Source organism: Eriocheir sinensis, chromosome 34 (genome assembly GCF_024679095.1).
Source record: "Eriocheir sinensis breed Jianghai 21 chromosome 34, ASM2467909v1, whole genome shotgun sequence".
NCBI classification, from domain to species: Eukaryota; Metazoa; Arthropoda; class Malacostraca; order Decapoda; family Varunidae; genus Eriocheir; species Eriocheir sinensis.
In genome coordinates, this window is record NC_066542.1 from 16,184,326 (window position 1) to 16,204,070 (window position 19,745).

Genomic DNA, 19,745 nt, shown 5'->3' on the forward strand with positions numbered 1-19,745 from the left:
ATTTTCCTTGTTGATCTCTTTTCTTATCTTGCCTTAACTCTCTCCCATCCCTTTTTATTTCCAGTTTACTTTCCCGTTGTCATCATTTTCTTAGATTATCGTTTTTCCAATCCTTCCTACCTTTCTCTCCTTTTATTCCTTTGTGATCCCTTTTTATCAATATTATCTAACTCTCCCTCTGGTTCTGCATTAAGTTTCTATTTTTCCATCATTAATATTCTTTTCAGTTAAACTCGTTTCCCCAATTCTATAATAATACAAAGCGGGTCATTATTCTTTATTTTTAAAACGAATTCAAAAACACGAATGCAGAACTTGTATTAAAAATCTAACTGTTTTGCATATACGAAATAAATATTATCAGAATATCTCATGAGCTTCCAACACACAACAGAAAAGTGAGCCTTGTCGTAAAAGCTGAATTTTCACATTCTTCGTCTATAAAAATTTATCTTTGCTGGGAAACTAATCACAAAACAAACAAGATGCGTCCTGTGGTCCGTAAAAGTCTAAATGCAACTCTATGACTACAGAATCCTAAAAATAGTAAAAGCTACTCAAAAAAGGTTCCTAAAAATTGACGCGTGGGGAACAGACGGGGAAAGAGACGGAGGGGGGAATAAAGCGGGAGTGAGAGAGATGAAATATAAAATGAAGAGGAAAGACCGGGAAGAATATTGGAGTGATCGCCTCTTGCTCACGCCGACACCTGACAGATGATTTAAAAGGCTATTGTCTTCCACTCAGGTGACCCTTCTATTACCCACGCAAAATCTCGAGCTGCGTGGGCGTCCCTCGGGGCAAGTAACCTTCCCTTGTCTTGTCAAAGCTCATCAAAGTTACTCGATCACTCCTCCCTGAAGACTCGCCCCACTAATACTCTCCTCCTCACCCCCCCCCCCCTTTAATGCCCCGGCGCACCAGCTTACGGGTTCTCAATGATACACACGACGGGGGCCTTGCGGGAGCGCGTGGTGAGCGTGGGCAGCTTCTCCCCCGGCAGGTACTCGAGCCTGAAGAGTCCACCACACTGTGTCTCGCCCAGGAAGGTGGTGCGTCGGTGACTCACACAGATGACGTTGTCGACCAACGCACAATACGCCGCCATCAAGACCAGCTCCATAAAGTACCGGCGGCTAGGCTTCAGTAACAGGGGCCGCTTGAAGATCACGCCGTTTCCCATCCACACGCCCTTGGCCACGTGAGCCCCCTCGTCATCCCACACCGACACGCTGCCCTCCTTCAGGCTGGACAAGCCCATGCATGCCAGACGGACTACGTATACCTCCTGGGTTGTCATGAAGTCCCGCAGCAGGTTGATGCTGATCCGCTCATGGTAGGTCAGAACGGCGGGCGATGGCGGCCGCGAGCCCACCAGCATCACCACCCACAACTGACCCCGTCGCCGCCCAGTCACGCCCCAAGAAACGAAGCGGGGCAACACGAGGGGCGGCGCCACGGTGCTCCGGATGGCCCGCACCAGCGTCAGGCACTCCCGCGCCGTGAGCAGCCCCGTGGACTCTACCTCGTTCATAAACTCGTTGAGATCCATGGCCAGGAAGCGTACGTAAGGCAGGAACTCGTCAATCATGGCGCGCAGCCTCCGCCTCGCCGGCAGCAGCGCGGGGCACGACCTGTACGGCGGCGGTAACTCCTCCTCCAGGTGAAACCATCCCCTGGAAGGCCGGAGAGGGAAGGAGGGGCAGAGAATGGATGGAAACAATGTCAAGGAGAGAGAGAGAGAGAGAGAAAAGGAGACCTGCGTTACTTCTCTTCCTCAGTAGAATAGGAGGTAAGTAATAAGCTTTTGTCATTTGTTATATTCATCAACCGTTTCCAATAAAGGCTGGTCCCTCCCCTCCCCTACCTTCCCTTCTCACCCACTCATCCCCCCCACCATCCCGTCACGTTAGCTTCCCTTCCTCGGCCACAAACACGCCCAACCATGTCACCCTAGATTCATCCCTCCCTGCCCCCTCATCCCCCTCTACCATCCCATCACGTTAGCTTCCCTTCCTCGGCCACAAATACGACCAGCCATGTCACCCAAGCTTCATCCCTCCCTGCCCCCTCCTCGTCAACAAACATCTCCCGAACATGTCTCTGCCGGTCCACCATCCTTTCAACGACACACGTACACACTCAAACTCCTCCTTTCCTAACCCCTACATCCACTATCACCACCGTCATCACCACACCACAACACACACACTACACCTCTACACGTCCCACGCCCGCAACGCCCCATCACCACCATCATATTCCTGGCAATCACCACGCGCACTTTTCTCCTCCCATAGTTCCGTTCTACAATCACCACCACCATCATCACTACAACCACCACCACCCTCACCATCCATGTAACCTAACCTAACTAACTTAACCACCCTTACAATCACTAACACACTATACCTTCCTCATCCCATAACTCCCTCCTCCACCACCACCATCATCTTCACCATCCATGTAATCTAACCTAACTTAACCACTCTCACAATCACTATCTGAGCATGCCTTCCTCATCACCACAACCCCTTCCACCACCACTACTATCACCGCCACCACCACCTAACAGTCCTCACCACTCAATAAGGGCCCTGAAGATGAAGCTCTCCCGCTCCACCTGTAGCTGGGGCATGGTCAGCAGGGTACGCAGCGATCCTCGGCTCAGCACCACGATATCGGCCGCGCTCAGCACCTGCCGCCCATGCACCGCCGCGACCTGTGCCAAGGCGGGCCTGGGAGTCAGCGGGCCCCTGGGTGTGGGTGTGGGTGTGGGTGTGCTTTGCGGGGCACCCAGTTGTCGGGGTGTCAGACGGGGGAACATTGACACACTCACAGACACAGATACATATACACATAGACAAACACAATCACAGAAACAGACACACAGACACAAAGACAGACACAGGCAGACACAGGCAGACACAAAAAACAGACAAAAAACAGACCAAAAAACAGAAGAAAAAAAACTGACAATACAAAAAAAATACAAAAAAAACAGACACAGACAATGACAGACACATACAAACACAGGCACAGATAAACACAGACATAAGCACGTACACACAGACAGAAACAAACACTGATACAGACAGACAGACCGAAATCGATGGGAGGGTGAGGGAACAAATATTTCTTAATCATCAATATCGCGGCAGACAAAAACAGGTCGTCTTTTTCCTCCTCCTCCTCCTCCTCCTCCTCCTCCTCTTCCTCCTTGACCTTTTCTTAGCCATCATATTGTTCCTTTACGTCTCCTCCTTCAGTTCCATTTTTTATCCCCTTCCTGCTCCTTGATATTCTCCTTCTTTCTCCTTCCTCCTATTCCTCTTCCTTCATCTGTCATTTTATATTTCCCTGTTATTTTTTTTTCCTTCATATAATCCTCCTCCTTCTCCCCCTCCTCGTCCTCCTTCTCCCCCTCCTCCTCCTCCTCATTCTTTTTCATACTGATTCTCCACCTCTTCCTCTCCCTCTTCCTTCTTCTCCTCCTCCTTATTCTTTACATGCTGCTTCTCCACCTCTCCCTTTTCCACCTCCCCCTCTCCCTCTTCCACCTCCTCCTCCTCCTCTTCCTCCTTCTCCTCTTTCTCCTCCTCCTCTTTCTCCTCCAATACAATTAACAGAGGCAAAGAAAAATGTAACTCAGTGACCCGACTCAACAAAATGAGGTTTGCAAGTGATTAGCTCTCGCCTTTTTCAGTTCAGGAATTTCTCATCACCCGTGCGTGTTAACCCTTTGAAGGACACGCCTCATCACTCGGCTAATTTCTTCTACCTCCTCTTCCTCTTCCTCCTCCCCTTGCTAACTCCTACCTCTTCCACTTCCTAACTTCTATCATCGTCTTCCTACTCCTGCTTTCAAGGCCCTAACTTTCCCTTCTCCAATCCATTCCCTTCCTTTCTTCCTTATAATTACCCTCTTCTGCCCTCCTTTCCTTCCCTCTCATCTCCTTCTGCTAACTTCTACTTCTGCCTAACTTTTATCGTCGTCTTCCTCCTCCTTCTTCCATGTCCCTCACTCTCCATTCTCTAATCCATTCCCTTCCTTCATTACAATTATCCTCTTCTGCTTTCCGCCCTTTCCTCTCATCTCCTGCTTATTTCTATCTCTTCCTCTTCCTTACCATTTCGTCGTCGCCTTCCTCGTCCTGTTTCCAAACCCCTCATTCTCCTTTCTCTAATCAAGTCCCTTCCTTGTTTCCTTATAATTATCCTCTTCTGCCCTCCTTCCCTTCCTTTCATTTCCTTTCCTTTCCTCATACCTTTCACAACCTAGTCTTTCCTCTTTCCGTTCTTTTGTATCTCCTCAGTCTTCTTTCTCTATTTCGTTTTCCTTCCCCTCCTCATGCTCCCCCTCCTTCCTTATCCTAGCCCTTCTCTCTCCCCTTCTTCATCCTCACCCTTCCTTCTCTTCCTTCTTCTCCTCGTTCCTTGCTCCTTCCTCTCTCAGCCTTCTTTGATTTTCATAGTTCCTCCTTCACTCTTCTCCATTTTAATTCATGATGTGAACGAATAATTGAATGCGTAATTGAAAGAATGAATGAATGAATGAATGGATGAATATTAGAGAATGAAAAGAGAAATCAACGTGTCTCTGAATGAATGAATGAATACGAGTTAATGAAAAGAGAAAGGAATGTGTCCCAAGTCTTCCCACGCTTTTCACGGAACAGCTGATCTATGTTTACTTCGTCAGGCAATTGTACACACTTATAACACTCACGCTCACACACGCTCACGCTCACACACACACTCACGCTCACACACACACACACACACACACACACACACACACACACACACACACACACACACACACACACACACACACACGCTCACGCTCACACACACACGCTCACGCTCACACACACACGCTCACACACACACGCTCATGCTCGCTCACACACTCACACACACACTCACACACACACACTCACACTCACACACACACTCTCACACACACACACTCACACACACACACTCACACACGAAATAGGACAAAACCTTTATAGCATCGACAAATAAATCGCCTTATTTTTTTTGCTCCTTTGAAAATAACAAAGAGACATGAATGATTAATGCTCGGCCTCGCGGCAATGCTCGTCAGGTACGGGAGAGATTAAAATAATTATAAATACTACTACTACTATCACTACCACCACTACTACTACTACTACTGATAATGATAATGCCCCTACTGTTCCTATTCCTGCTTCTTCCCTACTGTTCCTATTCCTGCTTCTTCCCTACTGTTCCTATTCCTGGTTCTTCCCTACTGTCCCTATTCCTGGTTCTTCCCTACTGTTCCTATTCCTGCTTCTTCCATACTGTTCCTATTCCTGCTTCTTCCCTACTGTTCCTATTCCTGCTTCTTCCCTACTGTTCCTATTCCTGGTTCTTCCCTACTGTTCCTATTCCTGCTTCTTCCCTACTGTTCCTATTCCTGCTTCTTCCCTACTGTTCCTATTCCTGGTTCTTCTCTACTGTTCCTATTCCTGGTTCTTCCCTACTGTTCCTATTCCTGGTTCTTCGCTACTGTTCCTATTCCTGGTTCTTCCCTACTGTTCCTATTCCTGGTTCTTCGCTACTGTTCCTATTCCTGGTTCTTCGCTACTGTTCCTATTCCTGGTTCTTCCCTACTGTTCCTATTCCTGTTTCTTCTCTTTATATAATTTTCCTTTTCCTCCCTCTTGGTTATTTATCTCATTATTCTCCTCCTCTTCTTCCTCATCTTTCAGCTTCTCTTCCTTATTTCCTCCTTCCTCCTCTGTTATTTTTTTTCCTCTTAATCCTCCTCCTCCTCCTCCTCCTCCTCCTCCTCCTCCTCCTCACTCCCCTCCCCCCACTTGGCTTACCTGGGAACACCTCTGAAGGAGCTCGCTGTCGTTGTGAAGGAGCGCAGACTCGAACACGTAAGCGAAGCACTCAGGGTCCACGGCGTCGCTCAGGTACTGCGGGAAGGCAGGTCAGATTACTTATTTTTTCCTTTTTTTTTCTTCGGTCGTTCCCTCCTTTCCCTTAACTTTTCTTTCATCTACCTTTCCCCCGGGCAGGTTAGGTTAGTTATTTTTTCCTTCTTTTTTCTTCGGTCTTTCCCTCCCTTCCCTTTTTTAACTTTTCTTTCATCTACCTTTCCCCCAGGCAGGTTAGGTTAGTACTTTCTTTCTTTCATTCCGTCTTTCCCTTCCTTCCCTTTCCTTTCCTGTCTTTCCCTCCCTTCCCTTTCCTGTCTTTCCCTCCCTTCCCTTTCCTGTCTTTCCCTCCCTTCCCTTTCCTGTCTTTCCCTCCCTTCCCTTTCCTGTCTTTCCCTCCCTTCCCTTTCCTGTCTTTCCCTCCCTTCCCTTTCCTGTCTTTCCCTCCCTTCCCTTTCCTGTTCTTCCCTCCCTTCCCTTTCCCGTTTTTCCCTCCCTTCCCTTTCCTGTCTTTCCCTCCCTTCCCTTATCTAAACTTTTCTTCCCTCTACCTTCCCTCTTATTAACCTCTGCCCTGTCTCTCTCCTTCCCGTTTCCTTCTCTCCCTCCTGCCCTCTGCTTTAAAATGAGACAGGTATATGAGAGAGAGAGAGAGAGAGAGAGAGAGAGAGAGAGAGAGAGAGAGAGAGAGAGAGAGAGAGAGAGAGAGAGATTGGGGAAGGAGGTACTGAAGTTAATAAAAGTAGAAGGCGAGGCAAGATTATATAATTTAGGGGTACAAATATGATGCTGCTGCTTACATTGTACGCCATCTTGCGGCATTAGACATAACACACACACACACACACACACACACACACACACACACACACACACACACACACAACCTTTTTCTCTATTTTCTTTTATCTTTCATCTCCTTTCCTCTCTTCTCCCCCTTCTCTCCTTTCTCTCTTTTGTCACTTTCTTTTCTTCTTTACCATCTTTCTCCTCCTCTTCCTCCTCCTCCTCCTCCTCCTCTTCCTTCCTTGTTATTCATCTCCAGTCATCCTTCTCTCCTCTTAAACATCCCATCATCTCTCATTCAGCATGTCACCTCTTCTCTAGTTAACTCACCACAATATTATCATCTCTTACCAACTCTTCTAATTCAGCATCTCACCTTCTCTAATTAACTACCTTTAAGTCCCCCTCTCCCTTTGTCTTCCTTCTCTTACTCACCTCAGAACACACCTGCACCAAAGCATCCATCTGGAACTTGTGGGCCACCCGGTACACCTCTAGGGCTTGGTGGGGGCCGCTGAAGTTGGTCTCGTCGCGGTAGATGTATCGCAGAAGCCAATCGAAGACACGTGGGGAGTCATCGTGCAGCGTCAGGTACTTGCCCTCCTCGTCATCGAACTTGGCTAAGGGACCTAACAGCATTGCCTCCAGGACGGGACTGCTCATGCCCAGGACCAGCTTGTGGGCCTATGGGGGAAGGGAGGGAGAGAGCGTGATGAGAGGGAAGGGGAGGGGTAAAGGAGCCTTGACCAATCGTTTTTCGCAATCTTCTTAAGAAACAACTTGAGCAGTGTGGTATTTTGGCACAGCATTGTTGACACCCTGCCCTAATTGTTGGCAATAAAGTGCATTGCCATGCCAGTCTTCACCAAAAAAGTCAAGAGTTAGCGCCTTAATCATTCACATTTTTCAATGCACTGTATTACCAACAATTAGGGCGGGGTGTCAAAAATGCTGTGCCAAAATACCACACTGCTCAAATTTTTTCTTTAAAAGATATTTGCGAAAAACGATGGGTCAAGGCCCCTGAAACGCATGGTAGTATTGTGGCTGAAGGGATAAGAAATTAGTTGAATAAATAACGTGTAGCCGTTAGCAGTAGTAGAAATAGTAGTAGTAGTATGGTAGTAGTAGTGGCAGTAGTAGTAGTAGTAGTAGTGGTGGTGGTGGTAGTAATTACAACAGAAATAAGAATTGCTATGACTAATTGACTAGCTAACTGACGGACCATTCCTCACCACCTCTTCCTCCACCCCCCTCCCTCCCATCCTCCACTCGTATCCCCCCCCCCCTCCCCTCCTCCTCAACTCACCTTTATCTGGGACTGGTACTTGGGGAAGACCAGCGTCACGTCATACAGCTTCCCGTGGATATGCAGGGCCGCGAGCCGCTGACGCACTGACGCCAGCCGGGCCTGCCACCACTCCCATCCCGCCAGACTCGCGACCTCCACGTGATCGGAGTCCAAGTCCTCGTCATTCAGGTCCAGGAAGCCGCCGCTGTTTCCTTCTTCGGCCGCTACTTGTGCCTGTAAGTACGCCTCGACCTCTAGTTCTCCCTTCAATGGTGCTGGTGGTGGTGGTGCTGGTGGTGGTGGTGGTGGTGGTTGTTCCTCGTCCTGCATCGCCGCCGCCTCCCCTTTCAGTTTTGCCTTCACCAGCGCTCCAAATCTATATTCATGGAGATTCATTCCTTCCCCCGTCGCCCCTGCCTCCGCCGGTGCTCCAAATCTATAATTCTCGAGATCAGTTTTTCCCCACTTCGCCCATGCCATCACCGTGCCCGCTAGAGGCCTGTTCTCGTGTTCCCCATTTTCTTTGAGTTCATCTTGGTTCAACCAGGGGAACTTAGCGTTGTCAGCCTGATCCTCCGCCATTTTACGTCTTCTAATTCACTCTGAAAATAGATCCACTTACTTCAAAACCACCACAAACAAGACCAGATAGTTCACACGCACTTGAATCTCACACACTCATTCCATCACAACTTCTTTGGTCTCCTTCAGCTTTAAGTAAACACTAGACACATATTGAAACACACACTCGACACCTCTGCAACCTTAACCTTAGCTAAAAAGAGGACTCCTGGAGGGGGCGGCAGATCGGCGGAGGCCACTGCTTCGATGGGACTGCAGAGAGAACTGAGGGAAGGGGTGATTGAAGGAGGGGATGAGGGGGGGTGGAGGGGGGGAGAGGGGTAGAAAGGGTGGTAAGGAGGGAAGAAGGGGGGGGGCATAGGATAGAAACAGAAGGTTAATTAAGATAGAGATATAAAGAAGGAAAGAAGTCAAATACAGAGAGAAATCTTAGGGATAATATATAAGGAGATGAAAAGAGAGAATAACAGAGAAATGAATATAGGATACAGAGAATAGGGAAGAAGAGGAAGGGAGGGAAGGAGCGAATTGCAATGAAGGGAAGGGGAGGAGAGAGGGAGGGAGTGAGTGTTGAATGATTCGGTAGAGGGAAGTAAAGCAAGAGATACATGTGAAAAAGGGAAATAGCGAAGTGTGATAAAGTGGTTAACTAAGAGAAAGGGAGGAAGGGAGAGTAATGCAGTGAAGGGAAGGAGAGAGGGAGGAAGGGAGAGTTTGATGATTAAGAGGAGACAGTAAATTAAGAGACACATATGAAAAAGGGAAATAGATATGTGTGATAAAAGGGGTTGACTAAGAGAAAGGGAGGAAAGGAGGGTAATGCAATGAAGGGAAGGGAAGGAGAGGGGGAGGGAGTGAGTGTTGGAGGGTTCGGAAGAGGAGACAGTGAAGCAAGAAATACGTGCAAAGGAAGGAAATAGCGACGTGTGATAAAGACGTTAACTGGGGGGAAGAGGAAAAGGAGTTATTAGGCTTAGCGAAGTTCCCCTAACGAGATGACGAGGAAAGACAACCAGGTTTCCGTTTTCTTTCACCTAATTACGTTTTCTTTTGGGTATGTTTTCCGTAATTTTTGTTTGTTTGTTTGTTTGTCTAGCTTTGTGTCTGTGTGTGTTTCTTGTCTGTGTGTGTCTGTCTGTCAATCTGTCTATCTGTCTTTGTCTCTATTTGTAATCTCTCTCTCTCTCTCTCTCTCTCTCTCTCTCTCTCTCTCTCTCTCTCTCTCTCTCTCTCTCTCTCTCTCTCTCTCTCTCTCTCTCTCTCTGATTTCCTACAACTCACGGTACAATTATTCAAACACACACACACACACACACACACACACACACACACACACACACACACACACACACACGCTAATTAGAGGGGCGAACAGGTGTGCTGGCCAGGTAACATAGTTTCCTTTACCTGCAAGCAGAGGAGGAGGAGGAGGAGGAGGAGGAGGAGGAAGAAGAAGAAGAAGAAGAAGACCAGACGGAAGAGAAAGAGGAGGACTAAGAGAAGCAGGAGGAGAAAGAAGTAGGTAAAATATTAAGCTAGCAAAAATATGGAAGGAGAAAGAAAAAGAGAAAGTAAGAAAGGGAAGAATAAAGAAAATGAGAATATAAGAAAGGAAGAAAGAATAAGAAAATGAGGTAATATATATATATATATATATATATAGAGAGAGAGAGAGAGAGAGGAAATCTAATTAAAATGGAGAGAACGAGGTAGAAGCAATTGCTCCCACACACTCTTTACCTTGAAGAGGAGGAAGAGGAGGAGAAGGAGGGGGAGGAGGAGGAAACAGAGAAGGAGGAGGGAGGTTGGAAAGGATGTGAACAGGGGTAGAAGATGTAAAGAGGCGGAGGGGAGAAAGATGAGGTCAAGGAAAGAGAATGAAAGAGAAAAACAAAAGAAAAATAATAAAAGGAACAATGGAGGAGACAGGAAAAAAAAAGAGAGGAAAGGAGAAAGGGAAGGGAGGGTGAAAGATAAGATAAGAGATGGGAGGAAGAAATGGTGCTAAAGGAGAAAGAATGGTGAGAGAGAGAGAGAGAGAGAGAGAGAGAGAGAGAGCGGAGGGGAAGTAAAGTACCTGTTTGCTAAGGTTGTTGATTACAGGTGAGAGGAAAGGTGAAGTGGGAAGAGGAGGAGGAGGAAGAGGAGGAGGAGGAGAAGGAGGAGGAGGAGGAAGAGGAGATTCTGAATGGATGATGAAAAAGAACGAGCTTTAAAAAGGAATGAAAGAAAGATGAATAAAGGATAGTGTTAGAATGAAGACGAGAGAGAGAGAGAGAGAGAGAGAGAGAGAGATTATTAAAATATACGGAACGGAAAATTAAAAAAATAGCAATCCTCTCTCTCTCTCTCTCTCTCTCTCTCTCTCTCTCTCTCTCTCTCTCTCTCTCTCACTCTCTCTCTCTCTCTCTCTCTCTTCGAGCCCTACAATTAATAGACGTAAAAACAACATATATACCATTTCACAACAGCAGACGATCCCGTACACACGAACACCTTCATTAGCGATTAGATTCCCCTCTGCAACTCGTTCATAAGATTCAATCCTATTCCAGCAAAGTGTATAAGAGATTTAATCCTCTTTCTGCAGCTTCCGCCCTCTCAGCATGCTCTCTCTCTCTCTCTCTCTCTCTCTCTCTCTCTCTCTCTCTCTCTCTCTCTCTCTCTCTCTCTCTCTCTCTCGCTAATAATATTCTTGATCCTCTTTGTGTGTGAAAATGAAAGGCGAAATGAGAGAGAGAGAGAGAGAGAGAGAGAGAGAGAGAGAGAGAGAGAGAGAGTACACACTGGAGGCAACAGATGTATGATGGGTAAGGGATTAAACAAACAGAGAAATGTTTATCCGGTTCACGGCAGGGAGGAAAAACGACGAGGAGAGAAAAGAGAAGGAGGGAGGGAGAGGAGGGAGGAGGGAAGTGAGGTGAGGAAGGAAAGGAGGAGGAAGAAGAAGAGTGGGAGAGGGAGGAGAGTGGAGGAGAGAGAGGCTGCGAAAAGGATAAGAATGTAATGAGCGAGAATGAAAATGAGGAAACGAGAGATAAAACGAAGAAGGAAAGCAAGGAAAGGAAAGGAGAGGATTAAGAAAGAATATGAAGAAAGGAAATGGATGATAAGAGGTGAATAAGAGGAAAGGGATTTGACTTAGAAGAATGGAAGAGGAAAGAAAGTGGGTTAGAATATAGGAGAGAAAGGAAAGAAGGAAGGAAGGAAGGGAAATAAAAATAGAAAGCTAGGAAAGAAGGAATCGAAAAGAGGAGAATGGAAAAACGGAAGAAAAAAACAGGATGAAGAGAGAAGGAGAAGAAAGGAAAATGGAAGAAAAATGGAAAAAAGATCAATAAAATAAATAAGATAAAGGGGAGAAAAGCATATAAAAAAAGAAGGATAAATAGAAAGAAAAATAGAGCATTAGATAGAAGTAAACAGCGACGAAGGGGGGAAGGCAGTGAGGGAGGGAGGGAGGGAGAGTAAGAGGAAGAGGGAGGGAAAGGTAGAGGGAGAGAGAAAGGGATGTAACAGGAGAGGAAAGGTGTCGATGAGGATGGCATATGAATGGATGGGTGAGGAGAAGAAGAATGGAGAGAGAGAGAGAGAGAGAGAGAGGTGTAGCATTGGGTAGAGATATATGTATATTTATAATAGTGATGATGATGATGATAATGATGATAATAATGATGATAACAATAATAATAATAATAATAATAATAATAATAATAATAATAATAATAATAATAATAATAATAATAATAATAATAATAATAATAATAATAATAATAATAATAATGAACGATAAAACAAATAGATACTAATAGAAATGTTAAAGAATCAGTATAACCACAGGAAAAAATAAATTGGTCTTTCTATATACGAGAAAAATAAAATAAAAATAAAAACATTTACCAACATACACCAAGATATTATGCCCCTAAAAAAAATAATGAAGAAAAAGCAGCATAAAGTCCCCCTTCCAAAATGTATATAAAGAAAACCTTGATTCAGTTCAAAGAAAACGGTCACTAATTGCTCACTCTTTATGGTAGACTCAGCAATTCTACATTTATGAGGAAAGAGGTGATGGAATATGTTTGTGTTATTCCATTATCTATTTCTAGCAACATATTAGCTTCCAGTTCTCATGTATATATTGCTATTGTTATTAAGAGACTGAGTTATAATTTAGTCTCACTGTAATTGTTATTATAATTAGATACGAGGGTAATTAAAGAGTATTGCAGCTGTGTGAAATTAAGTGTTCAATTATCATTTATATTTATTGTTGTAGATAATAGCAAGCACTTTTTCTTCAATTATATCCACGAGTGCGTTTTTTTTTTTTATCTATCATTATTTGCGCGTATGTCTGTGCGAGTGTGTGTGTGTGTGTGTGTGTGTATGTGTGTGTGTGTGTGTGTGTTTATTCAATGCCTTGACTAGGTGAAGCAACGTCGCATTCATGGCTTATTCACACACACACACACACACACACACACACACACACACACACACACACACACACATACGAGGCTAGAAAGGTAGAATCCAACAAAGGTATAAAAAAAAGCTATGGACGCAACAAACACCGAAACAGAGAAAACGAAACCCGAAAAAAACAAGGAAAGAAAACGAAAAACGAAAAAAAAACAAAGAACACAAAACGGCGACAGCAAAAAAAAAAATAGAAAGTGATACGAATGAGAGAGAGAGAGAGAGAGAGAGAGAGAGAGAGAGAGAAAACGTCAACTTCCTATTCCTTTTAGTCTTATTTCTTTGTTGTTGTTGTTGTTGTTGTTGTTGTTGTTGTTGTTGTTGTTGTTGTTGTTGTTGTTGTTGTTGTTGTTGTTGTTGTTGTTGTTGTTGTATGAGCAATATCAAGAGCAGTAAAAGTTTTGAAAGAGAAAAGGAAATCTTACTGTCTGGTTGTTTGACATTATACTACGTTATTTTTTTTTTCTTATCTCAAACATAAATTTGTAGAAAAAGCATTTAAACCTATTTCCATTCCTTTATCAATAAGACTCCCAATTAACTATTATAAATGGTCTCAACTCTCTCTCTCTCTCTCTCTCTCTCTCTCTCTCTCTCTCTCTCTCTCTCTCTCTCTCTCTCTCTGTGTCTATCTATCTGTCTATCTAAATATATCTCTATCTTATTCACTTCAGTCGACCATAGAGGAAAGAAAAACCCTTCAGTGTGACTAATTGCTTTCCGACTCTCTACACGTGTTACAATTTTTGCTCTCGTCCTGTCACTCTCCACTTCGCGCGCTAATAGGAAGCATCTGTCTCCTCCTTGCGTCTCCCCGCCTTTCATCGTCCTCTAATTATCCGTCTTTACTTTGATTGAGTGGAGAGGAGCGTGTGTCGTGTGCCGCGGGGTCTGTATTGTCTGCTATTAACGCTACATAAGATATGGAATGGATTTTTATGGATCTTTATTATTATTATTATTATTATTTTTACTATTCTTATTATTACTATTATTATTATTATTGCGTTATGATTCTAAGACCACCTTCTGTCTTTTTATTGACTTTCCTTGGCTTGCATTGTTTTTTCTTTGCTTTACTTTCTTAATCGTAAAAACATTGTAGTAGTAATAGTAGTGGTAGTAGTAGTAGTAGTAGTAGTAGTAGTAGTAGTGACAGTATTTGTGGTTCAGGGTAGTAGTAGTAATAGTAGTAGTAGTAGTAGTAGTAGTAGTAGTAGTAGTAGTAGTAGTAGTAGTAGTGGTACAAATGTTATGAAAAATACAAATATATTGACAAAAAAATAATAGAACAGAACTAAAATATTAAAAAAGATCGACAATAGCAACAACAACAACAACAACAAATTTTTCGTCCCTCTGTATCTGTATGTCATCTCTTCACCTTCGCTTCATTGTTACGTTGTTCGGAGCGGCGGGCGTCAGGCTCCGGAGCGGCTTCACTTTCAATGATCCGCGTGAATCAGAGAGACGGATGGCGCCGCTCAATCTTCATGCGTTCAGCTTTTATTTTATTTCTTTCCATTACTCTCCCGTGTTTTGTTTTATTTATTCTCTCTCTCTCTCTCTCTCTCTCTCTCTCTCTCTCTCTCTCTCTCTCTCTCTCTCTCTCTCTCTCTCTCTCTCTCTCTCTCTCTCTCTCTCTCCGAATATCAGTAATTCTTTAATCCATTTATTTTCTTCTCTCAAATTTTATCTTTCGTGACGTAGAGACAAATGGGGAAAGATCAGTATGTGCGTGTGTGTGTGTGTGTGTGTGTGTGTGTACCTACTCCTCCCCAGCGTGTATTCTCAACCCCAATGTAAATGAAGAAGAGATAAGAAGAGTTAAGGCTTCGAACACCTTCCAACCCTTCACCTGGGCGTCTTTGATTGCATTGTTTCCTCCGTGAGTGAAAGTGAGATTGAGAAGAGATACGGCAGGTGGTCGGAGAAACACACCTGAGCCTTGTAGTAGTAGTAGTAGTAGTAGTAGTAGTAGTAGTAGTAGTAGTAGTAGTTGTTGTAGTAGTAGTAGTAGTAGTAGTAGTAGTAGTAGAAGTAGATATCGGTCACCCAATGTACAACCATCAACAAGAGAACGACAAATGGCACTGAAATTAAGAATCACATTAAGCAAAGTTACATAGATTTCCATACCTTATAAAGAGTCCTTGATTCCTTGTCGCCACACAGAAAGGAGTGCGGTGAAGCATTTTCTTTACATTTTCTTCTTTTCCTACGTTTCCATGTTTCCTCCTCCTCCCCAGTGTCGTCCTTTCACACCTTCTTCTTTCGTCTTCCAAGAACAGGAGGTTGAGGGCATATACGAGTCTTCAGTTATTCTTGTTCATCACATCTTCCTCTGTTCCACTTATTCTTTGCCTTGCCACCTGAAATCAACCTCAATATCATTCTTTTTTTTCCTCTTCTCTCTCCTGGTCTCCCCTCCGACCTTAGTTCAACAGGCGATCTCAAGGCTCTCAAGTTTCTTTTAAGAGGTTCTTCATCTCCTTCAGTACATGACCAAGCAACCTCAGCTCTAGTTTCTTAGCTAAGTTTTTTTCTTTCTACTTTCTATATATTGATTATCTTAGCTTCTTTTTTCTTCTTCATTTTATTGTCCTGTCAAGAAAATAAAGTTTTGTTTTGTTTTGTGACTCTAGGGAAAGTGGTGGTAGTGGTGATGATGGTGATGATGATATTAAGTACGGGGATGATGATGATGATAAGGAGGAGGAGGAGGAGAAGAAAGAGAAGGAGGAGGAGGAAGAGGAAAATAAGGAGTAAAATGAGGAGGCGGAGGACTCAAACAAAATATAATAATAATAATGATAACAAAAAATCAATATTATTATTAAAATCTTCCGAAATCATCAAAAAGTAATTCTATACATTTTAATCTTAAACTCAGGCAAGACTCTCAGATTTCAGACCAAATATAAAAGAACGAGCAAAAATGAAATACAAAATACAGATAAAAAATAAAAACACATACAGTCTCTCCCAAAATCACAGCCAATATTAAAAAAAAACGAAACAAACAAAAACAGAGAGTAATAATATATAGCACTCTCAATAAAGCAACTCCCATTTTTCATTAATAATAACACTGAGGAAATTATAGCAAAAAATAACAAATCACTAACTCTGCTCGTTTTTAATACACCACTTTTTTATTCCACACAGCCCTTCTCTTCTTTAATAATAGCTCCCTCAATTAAGTGGTTCCGTTCTTAATTAACTTTTTTTCTCTTTTTTTTTCGAGTTAACCTAAATAAAAAGAGGTAAATCATATGCAAAGTAATAAGTGAAAATAAAAAAAAGAGGCAGAGAGAGAAGAAAGGGAAAAACAGTAAGAAAAGGAAGAAGAGAGAAAAAGAAAGAAAGAAGCAGAGAGAGAAGGAGAAGAAAGGGAAAGACAGAGAGAAAAATGGATGGGAACTGGGAAAAAGATACACAGTAATCTGAACGAAGATGAAGATGATAGTGATGACGGTGGAGATGCTGATGAAAAAAATATATAGTTAAAAAAAAAAGTTGATAGGTAAAATATTAAAGGATATAATACTAAAAATATTACTGCTTTAACGACTACTACTTGAACTACTACTACTACTACTACTACTACTGCACAGAGACGGTCACGAGAAACAAATACACACAAACGAACAAACAAACATAGAGGGAGGCAAGAAAGACAAACTAGCGTGATGGTAACAAGTTAGTAACAATCTGGCGGGGAGTAATTGGAGAAAATAGAGAGACTGTCCAGAGGGTGTCCATCAATCTCTCTCTCTCTCTCTCTCTCTCTCTCTCTCTCTCTCTCTCTCTCTCTCTCTCTCTCTCTCTCTCTCTCTCTCAAAATCTGAAAAACTCTACGGTATTTTGACGCTATGTTCAAATTACTTTTCTAAACAGTGCCGATTTAATATATGATGATGATGATGATGATGATGATGATGATAACAGCGATGAAAAATAATAAGAATAATAATAGCAATAAGAATACAAATAAAGATAACAACATATACCAATAAAAACGCACAAAATGAGGCTTCCAAGGTAGAAAACAAGAGAAAGAGAAAAGGAACAGAGAGACAAAAAAGTAAAGGAGATAGTGAAGGAGAGAGATTCAATGGCTTTCTATCTAATCAAAGTTTTCAAGTGATTGCCTTCACTCTCCTTCTCCCTCCCACTCTCTAACTCACTCCTCCATCCTCGAGAATACTGTTGTCTGTCTGTCCGTCTCCTACTCGTCCTTATCACGATTCCAAATTGTACTATTGGCTCAAGTGACAGCAGAGGCATTTTTGTTTTATCAGTTATTATTAGCATTATTATTATTATTATTATTATTATTATTATTATTATTATTATTATTATTATTAGTAGTAGTAGTAGTAGTAGTAGTAGTAGTAGTAGTAGTAGTAGTAGTAGTAGTAGTAGTAGTAGTAGTAGTAGTAGTAGTAGTAGTAGTAGTAGTAGTGTTGTTGTTGTTGTTGTTGTTGTTGTTGTTGTTGTTATTATTATTATTATTATTATTATTATTATTATTATTATTATTATTATTATCATTATTATCATTGTTGTTTTTGTTGTTGTTTTGTTGTTATTATCATTATTTGTAGTAGTAACAGAAGTAGTAGTAGTAGTAGTAGTAGTAGTAGTTATTGTAATACTAGTAGTAGTAGTAGTAGTAATAGTAGTGGATGAGGTGTCGCCTCTCGTTCTCCCTGCTCAGGTCGGCCATCCTATGTCTCAGGGGCACCAGACACTCTGGTCCAAAAGCCACCAACATCTCCAATATGGACTATGAGGCCACAGTGGTGGAGAGTGACATTAAGGTGGGTCGGGAGTGACATAAGTAGGGAAGGAAAGGGAGATCTAGACCCAATAGATGATAAGGTGTTATGTATAGATATAATGCTAAGGAGTATTAGTGATATGGTTGGATACCACAGTCATTAGCGAACAGAGTTGGGGCTAATGACCTCCAAGCTATGGAACCCTCCATGATTATGTGTCGGGAAAATGAACATGGGTGGAGGTATCTTTTATGTAGAAGTGGAGAAAAAAAAGTAGTAGTAATAGTAGTAGTAGCAGTAGTAGTAGTAACAGTAGTAGTAGTAGTAGTAGTAGTAGTAGTAGTAGTAGTTGTAGTAGTAGTAGAAGCAGTAGTAGTAGTAGTAGTAGTAGTAGTAGTAGTAGTAGTAAGCAGTATTGCCGGTGTTGACGTTGCAGTTCTGGTTCATGCTTTTGTTGTTCTTGTTGTGACTACTTGTTATTTATTGTATTTGTACTAGTAATAGTAGAAGTATGTGTAATAGTGGGAGTCTGCCTGTTCGTCCGTCTGGCTGGCTGTCATTCCATCTGTATGTAAGCCTTCCTGTCTGTATCTCTCCTTCCACCTCATTTACAGTCAAGTCTCCGATGAATTGAAAAAAATTGACTCAAATCTTATAATAATTTTGTAGAGAAGATCCAATAGATGATGCGTGACTAAGAGGTGTTGAGAGAGAGAGAGAGAGAGAGAGAGAGAGAGAGAGAGAAAACGAGAGAGACCGTGAGAGTAGTAGTAGTAGCAATAGTAGTAGTAGTAGTAGTAGTAGTAGTAGTAGTAGTAGTAAAATTAGTAGTAGCAATAACAGTAGAAGTTGCATCAGAAATAGTACTAAAAACAAGTGTTATGTATCTCTAAAAAAAAAAATTACTTACAGCAAAAACTCATCTCACAGCAGCAGCAACAGAATAACAACTGAGATATGATTTCCGCTTTTCCGGAGGTCACATAAAAAGGATCTTTGAATAAAATGGAAAAAAAAGGAAATATCACTGCGAGCCCGAAATGAAAGAGAAGAGGAGAAAAAAGAAGGGAAAAGTGTAGGAAGAGAAGGTGAGGCAGGAGGAAGAGGAAGAGGAGGAGGAGAAGGAAGAAAAAGAGATGGGGGAAGTGGAAAAAGAAGGATGGGAATGAGGAGAAAAAATATAAAAACATCAAGTAGAAAAAAGTTATAAAATTGAAAGAAAAAAAAAGGAAAAGGAGAAGAAAAAGGAAGCAAAAGAGTAAGGAGAAAGTGAAAGAGGAAACAGAGGAAGAGGAGGAGGAGGAGGAGGAAGGAAAGAAATAGAAAGGAAATGAGGAGAAGATAATAATGTAAGAATGAACATAGAAGAAGAAAATAACAACCATCTCTCTCTCTCTCTCTCTCTCTCTCTCTCTCTCTCTCTCTCTCTCTCTCTCGCATTAATATCCCTCCTTTGATTTATTGCATCTATTGCTTACCTGAGGCTGTGCAGGAATTTAATTAATGGAAAGACTGCACGCTACCTTTTACGAGAGAGAGAGAGAGAGAGAGAGAGAGAGAGAGAGAGAGAGAGAGAGAGAGAGAGTGTGTGTGTGTGTGTGTGTGATGTTTTTTCACGCTTGGCAGGTTGAAGAAAATAGAAAAAAGAAAAAAAGATATTAAAGAGTGAAAAGGAAAAAGAAAATGTAAATCGAAAGAACAATAGAAAAAATGTGAAATTAAAATGATAGTAGACTGACAGATAGATAGATAGAGAGATAGATCGATAGAAAGGTAAACAAACAGGCAGATGGATAGATAGACAATTAGATAGATAGATAGATAGACAGATAGGTCGATAGGAAGATAGATAAAGAAATGAGTAACGAGATATATAAATAAGTAAATGAATAGAGA

At 42.5% G+C, this 19,745-nt stretch overlaps 1 protein-coding gene across 2 annotated transcripts; it reads right to left on the minus strand.

The window, feature by feature from the left end:
* Positions 1–265: 265 nt before the first annotated feature.
* LOC127007156 (uncharacterized) lies at positions 266–15,464 on the minus strand. 2 transcript variants are annotated; one of them, XM_050877847.1, is made up of 6 exons: positions 15,202–15,464; positions 8,014–8,597; positions 7,140–7,388; positions 5,862–5,957; positions 2,583–2,722; positions 266–1,676 (listed from the first exon to the last, which is right to left on the minus strand). In XM_050877847.1, exons 2-6 carry the CDS (start codon positions 8,575–8,577, stop codon positions 926–928), a joined length of 1,800 nt encoding a protein of 599 aa, XP_050733804.1. In that variant the 5' UTR covers positions 8,578–8,597; positions 15,202–15,464; the 3' UTR covers positions 266–925. The 2 variants fall into 2 exon arrangements, with proteins under 2 accessions (XP_050733804.1, XP_050733803.1); XM_050877846.1 differs by lacking the exon at positions 15,202–15,464 and adding an exon at positions 8,766–8,864.
* Between the last annotated feature and the right edge of the window lie 4,281 nt (positions 15,465–19,745).

Excerpts from the sequence above, each read along its gene's own strand:
- LOC127007156 (XM_050877847.1), bottom strand. The coding sequence starts at position 8,577 with ATGGCGGAGGATCAGGCTGACAACGCTAAGTTCCCCTGGTTGAACCAA. Across the intron at positions 7,389-8,013 it reads AGTACCAGTCCCAGATAAAG|GCCCACAAGCTGGTCCTGGG; the intron begins GTGAGTTGAGGA and ends CTTCCCCCATAG. Across the intron at positions 5,958-7,139 it reads TGGTGCAGGTGTGTTCTGAG|TACCTGAGCGACGCCGTGGA; the intron begins GTGAGTAAGAGA and ends GCCTTCCCGCAG.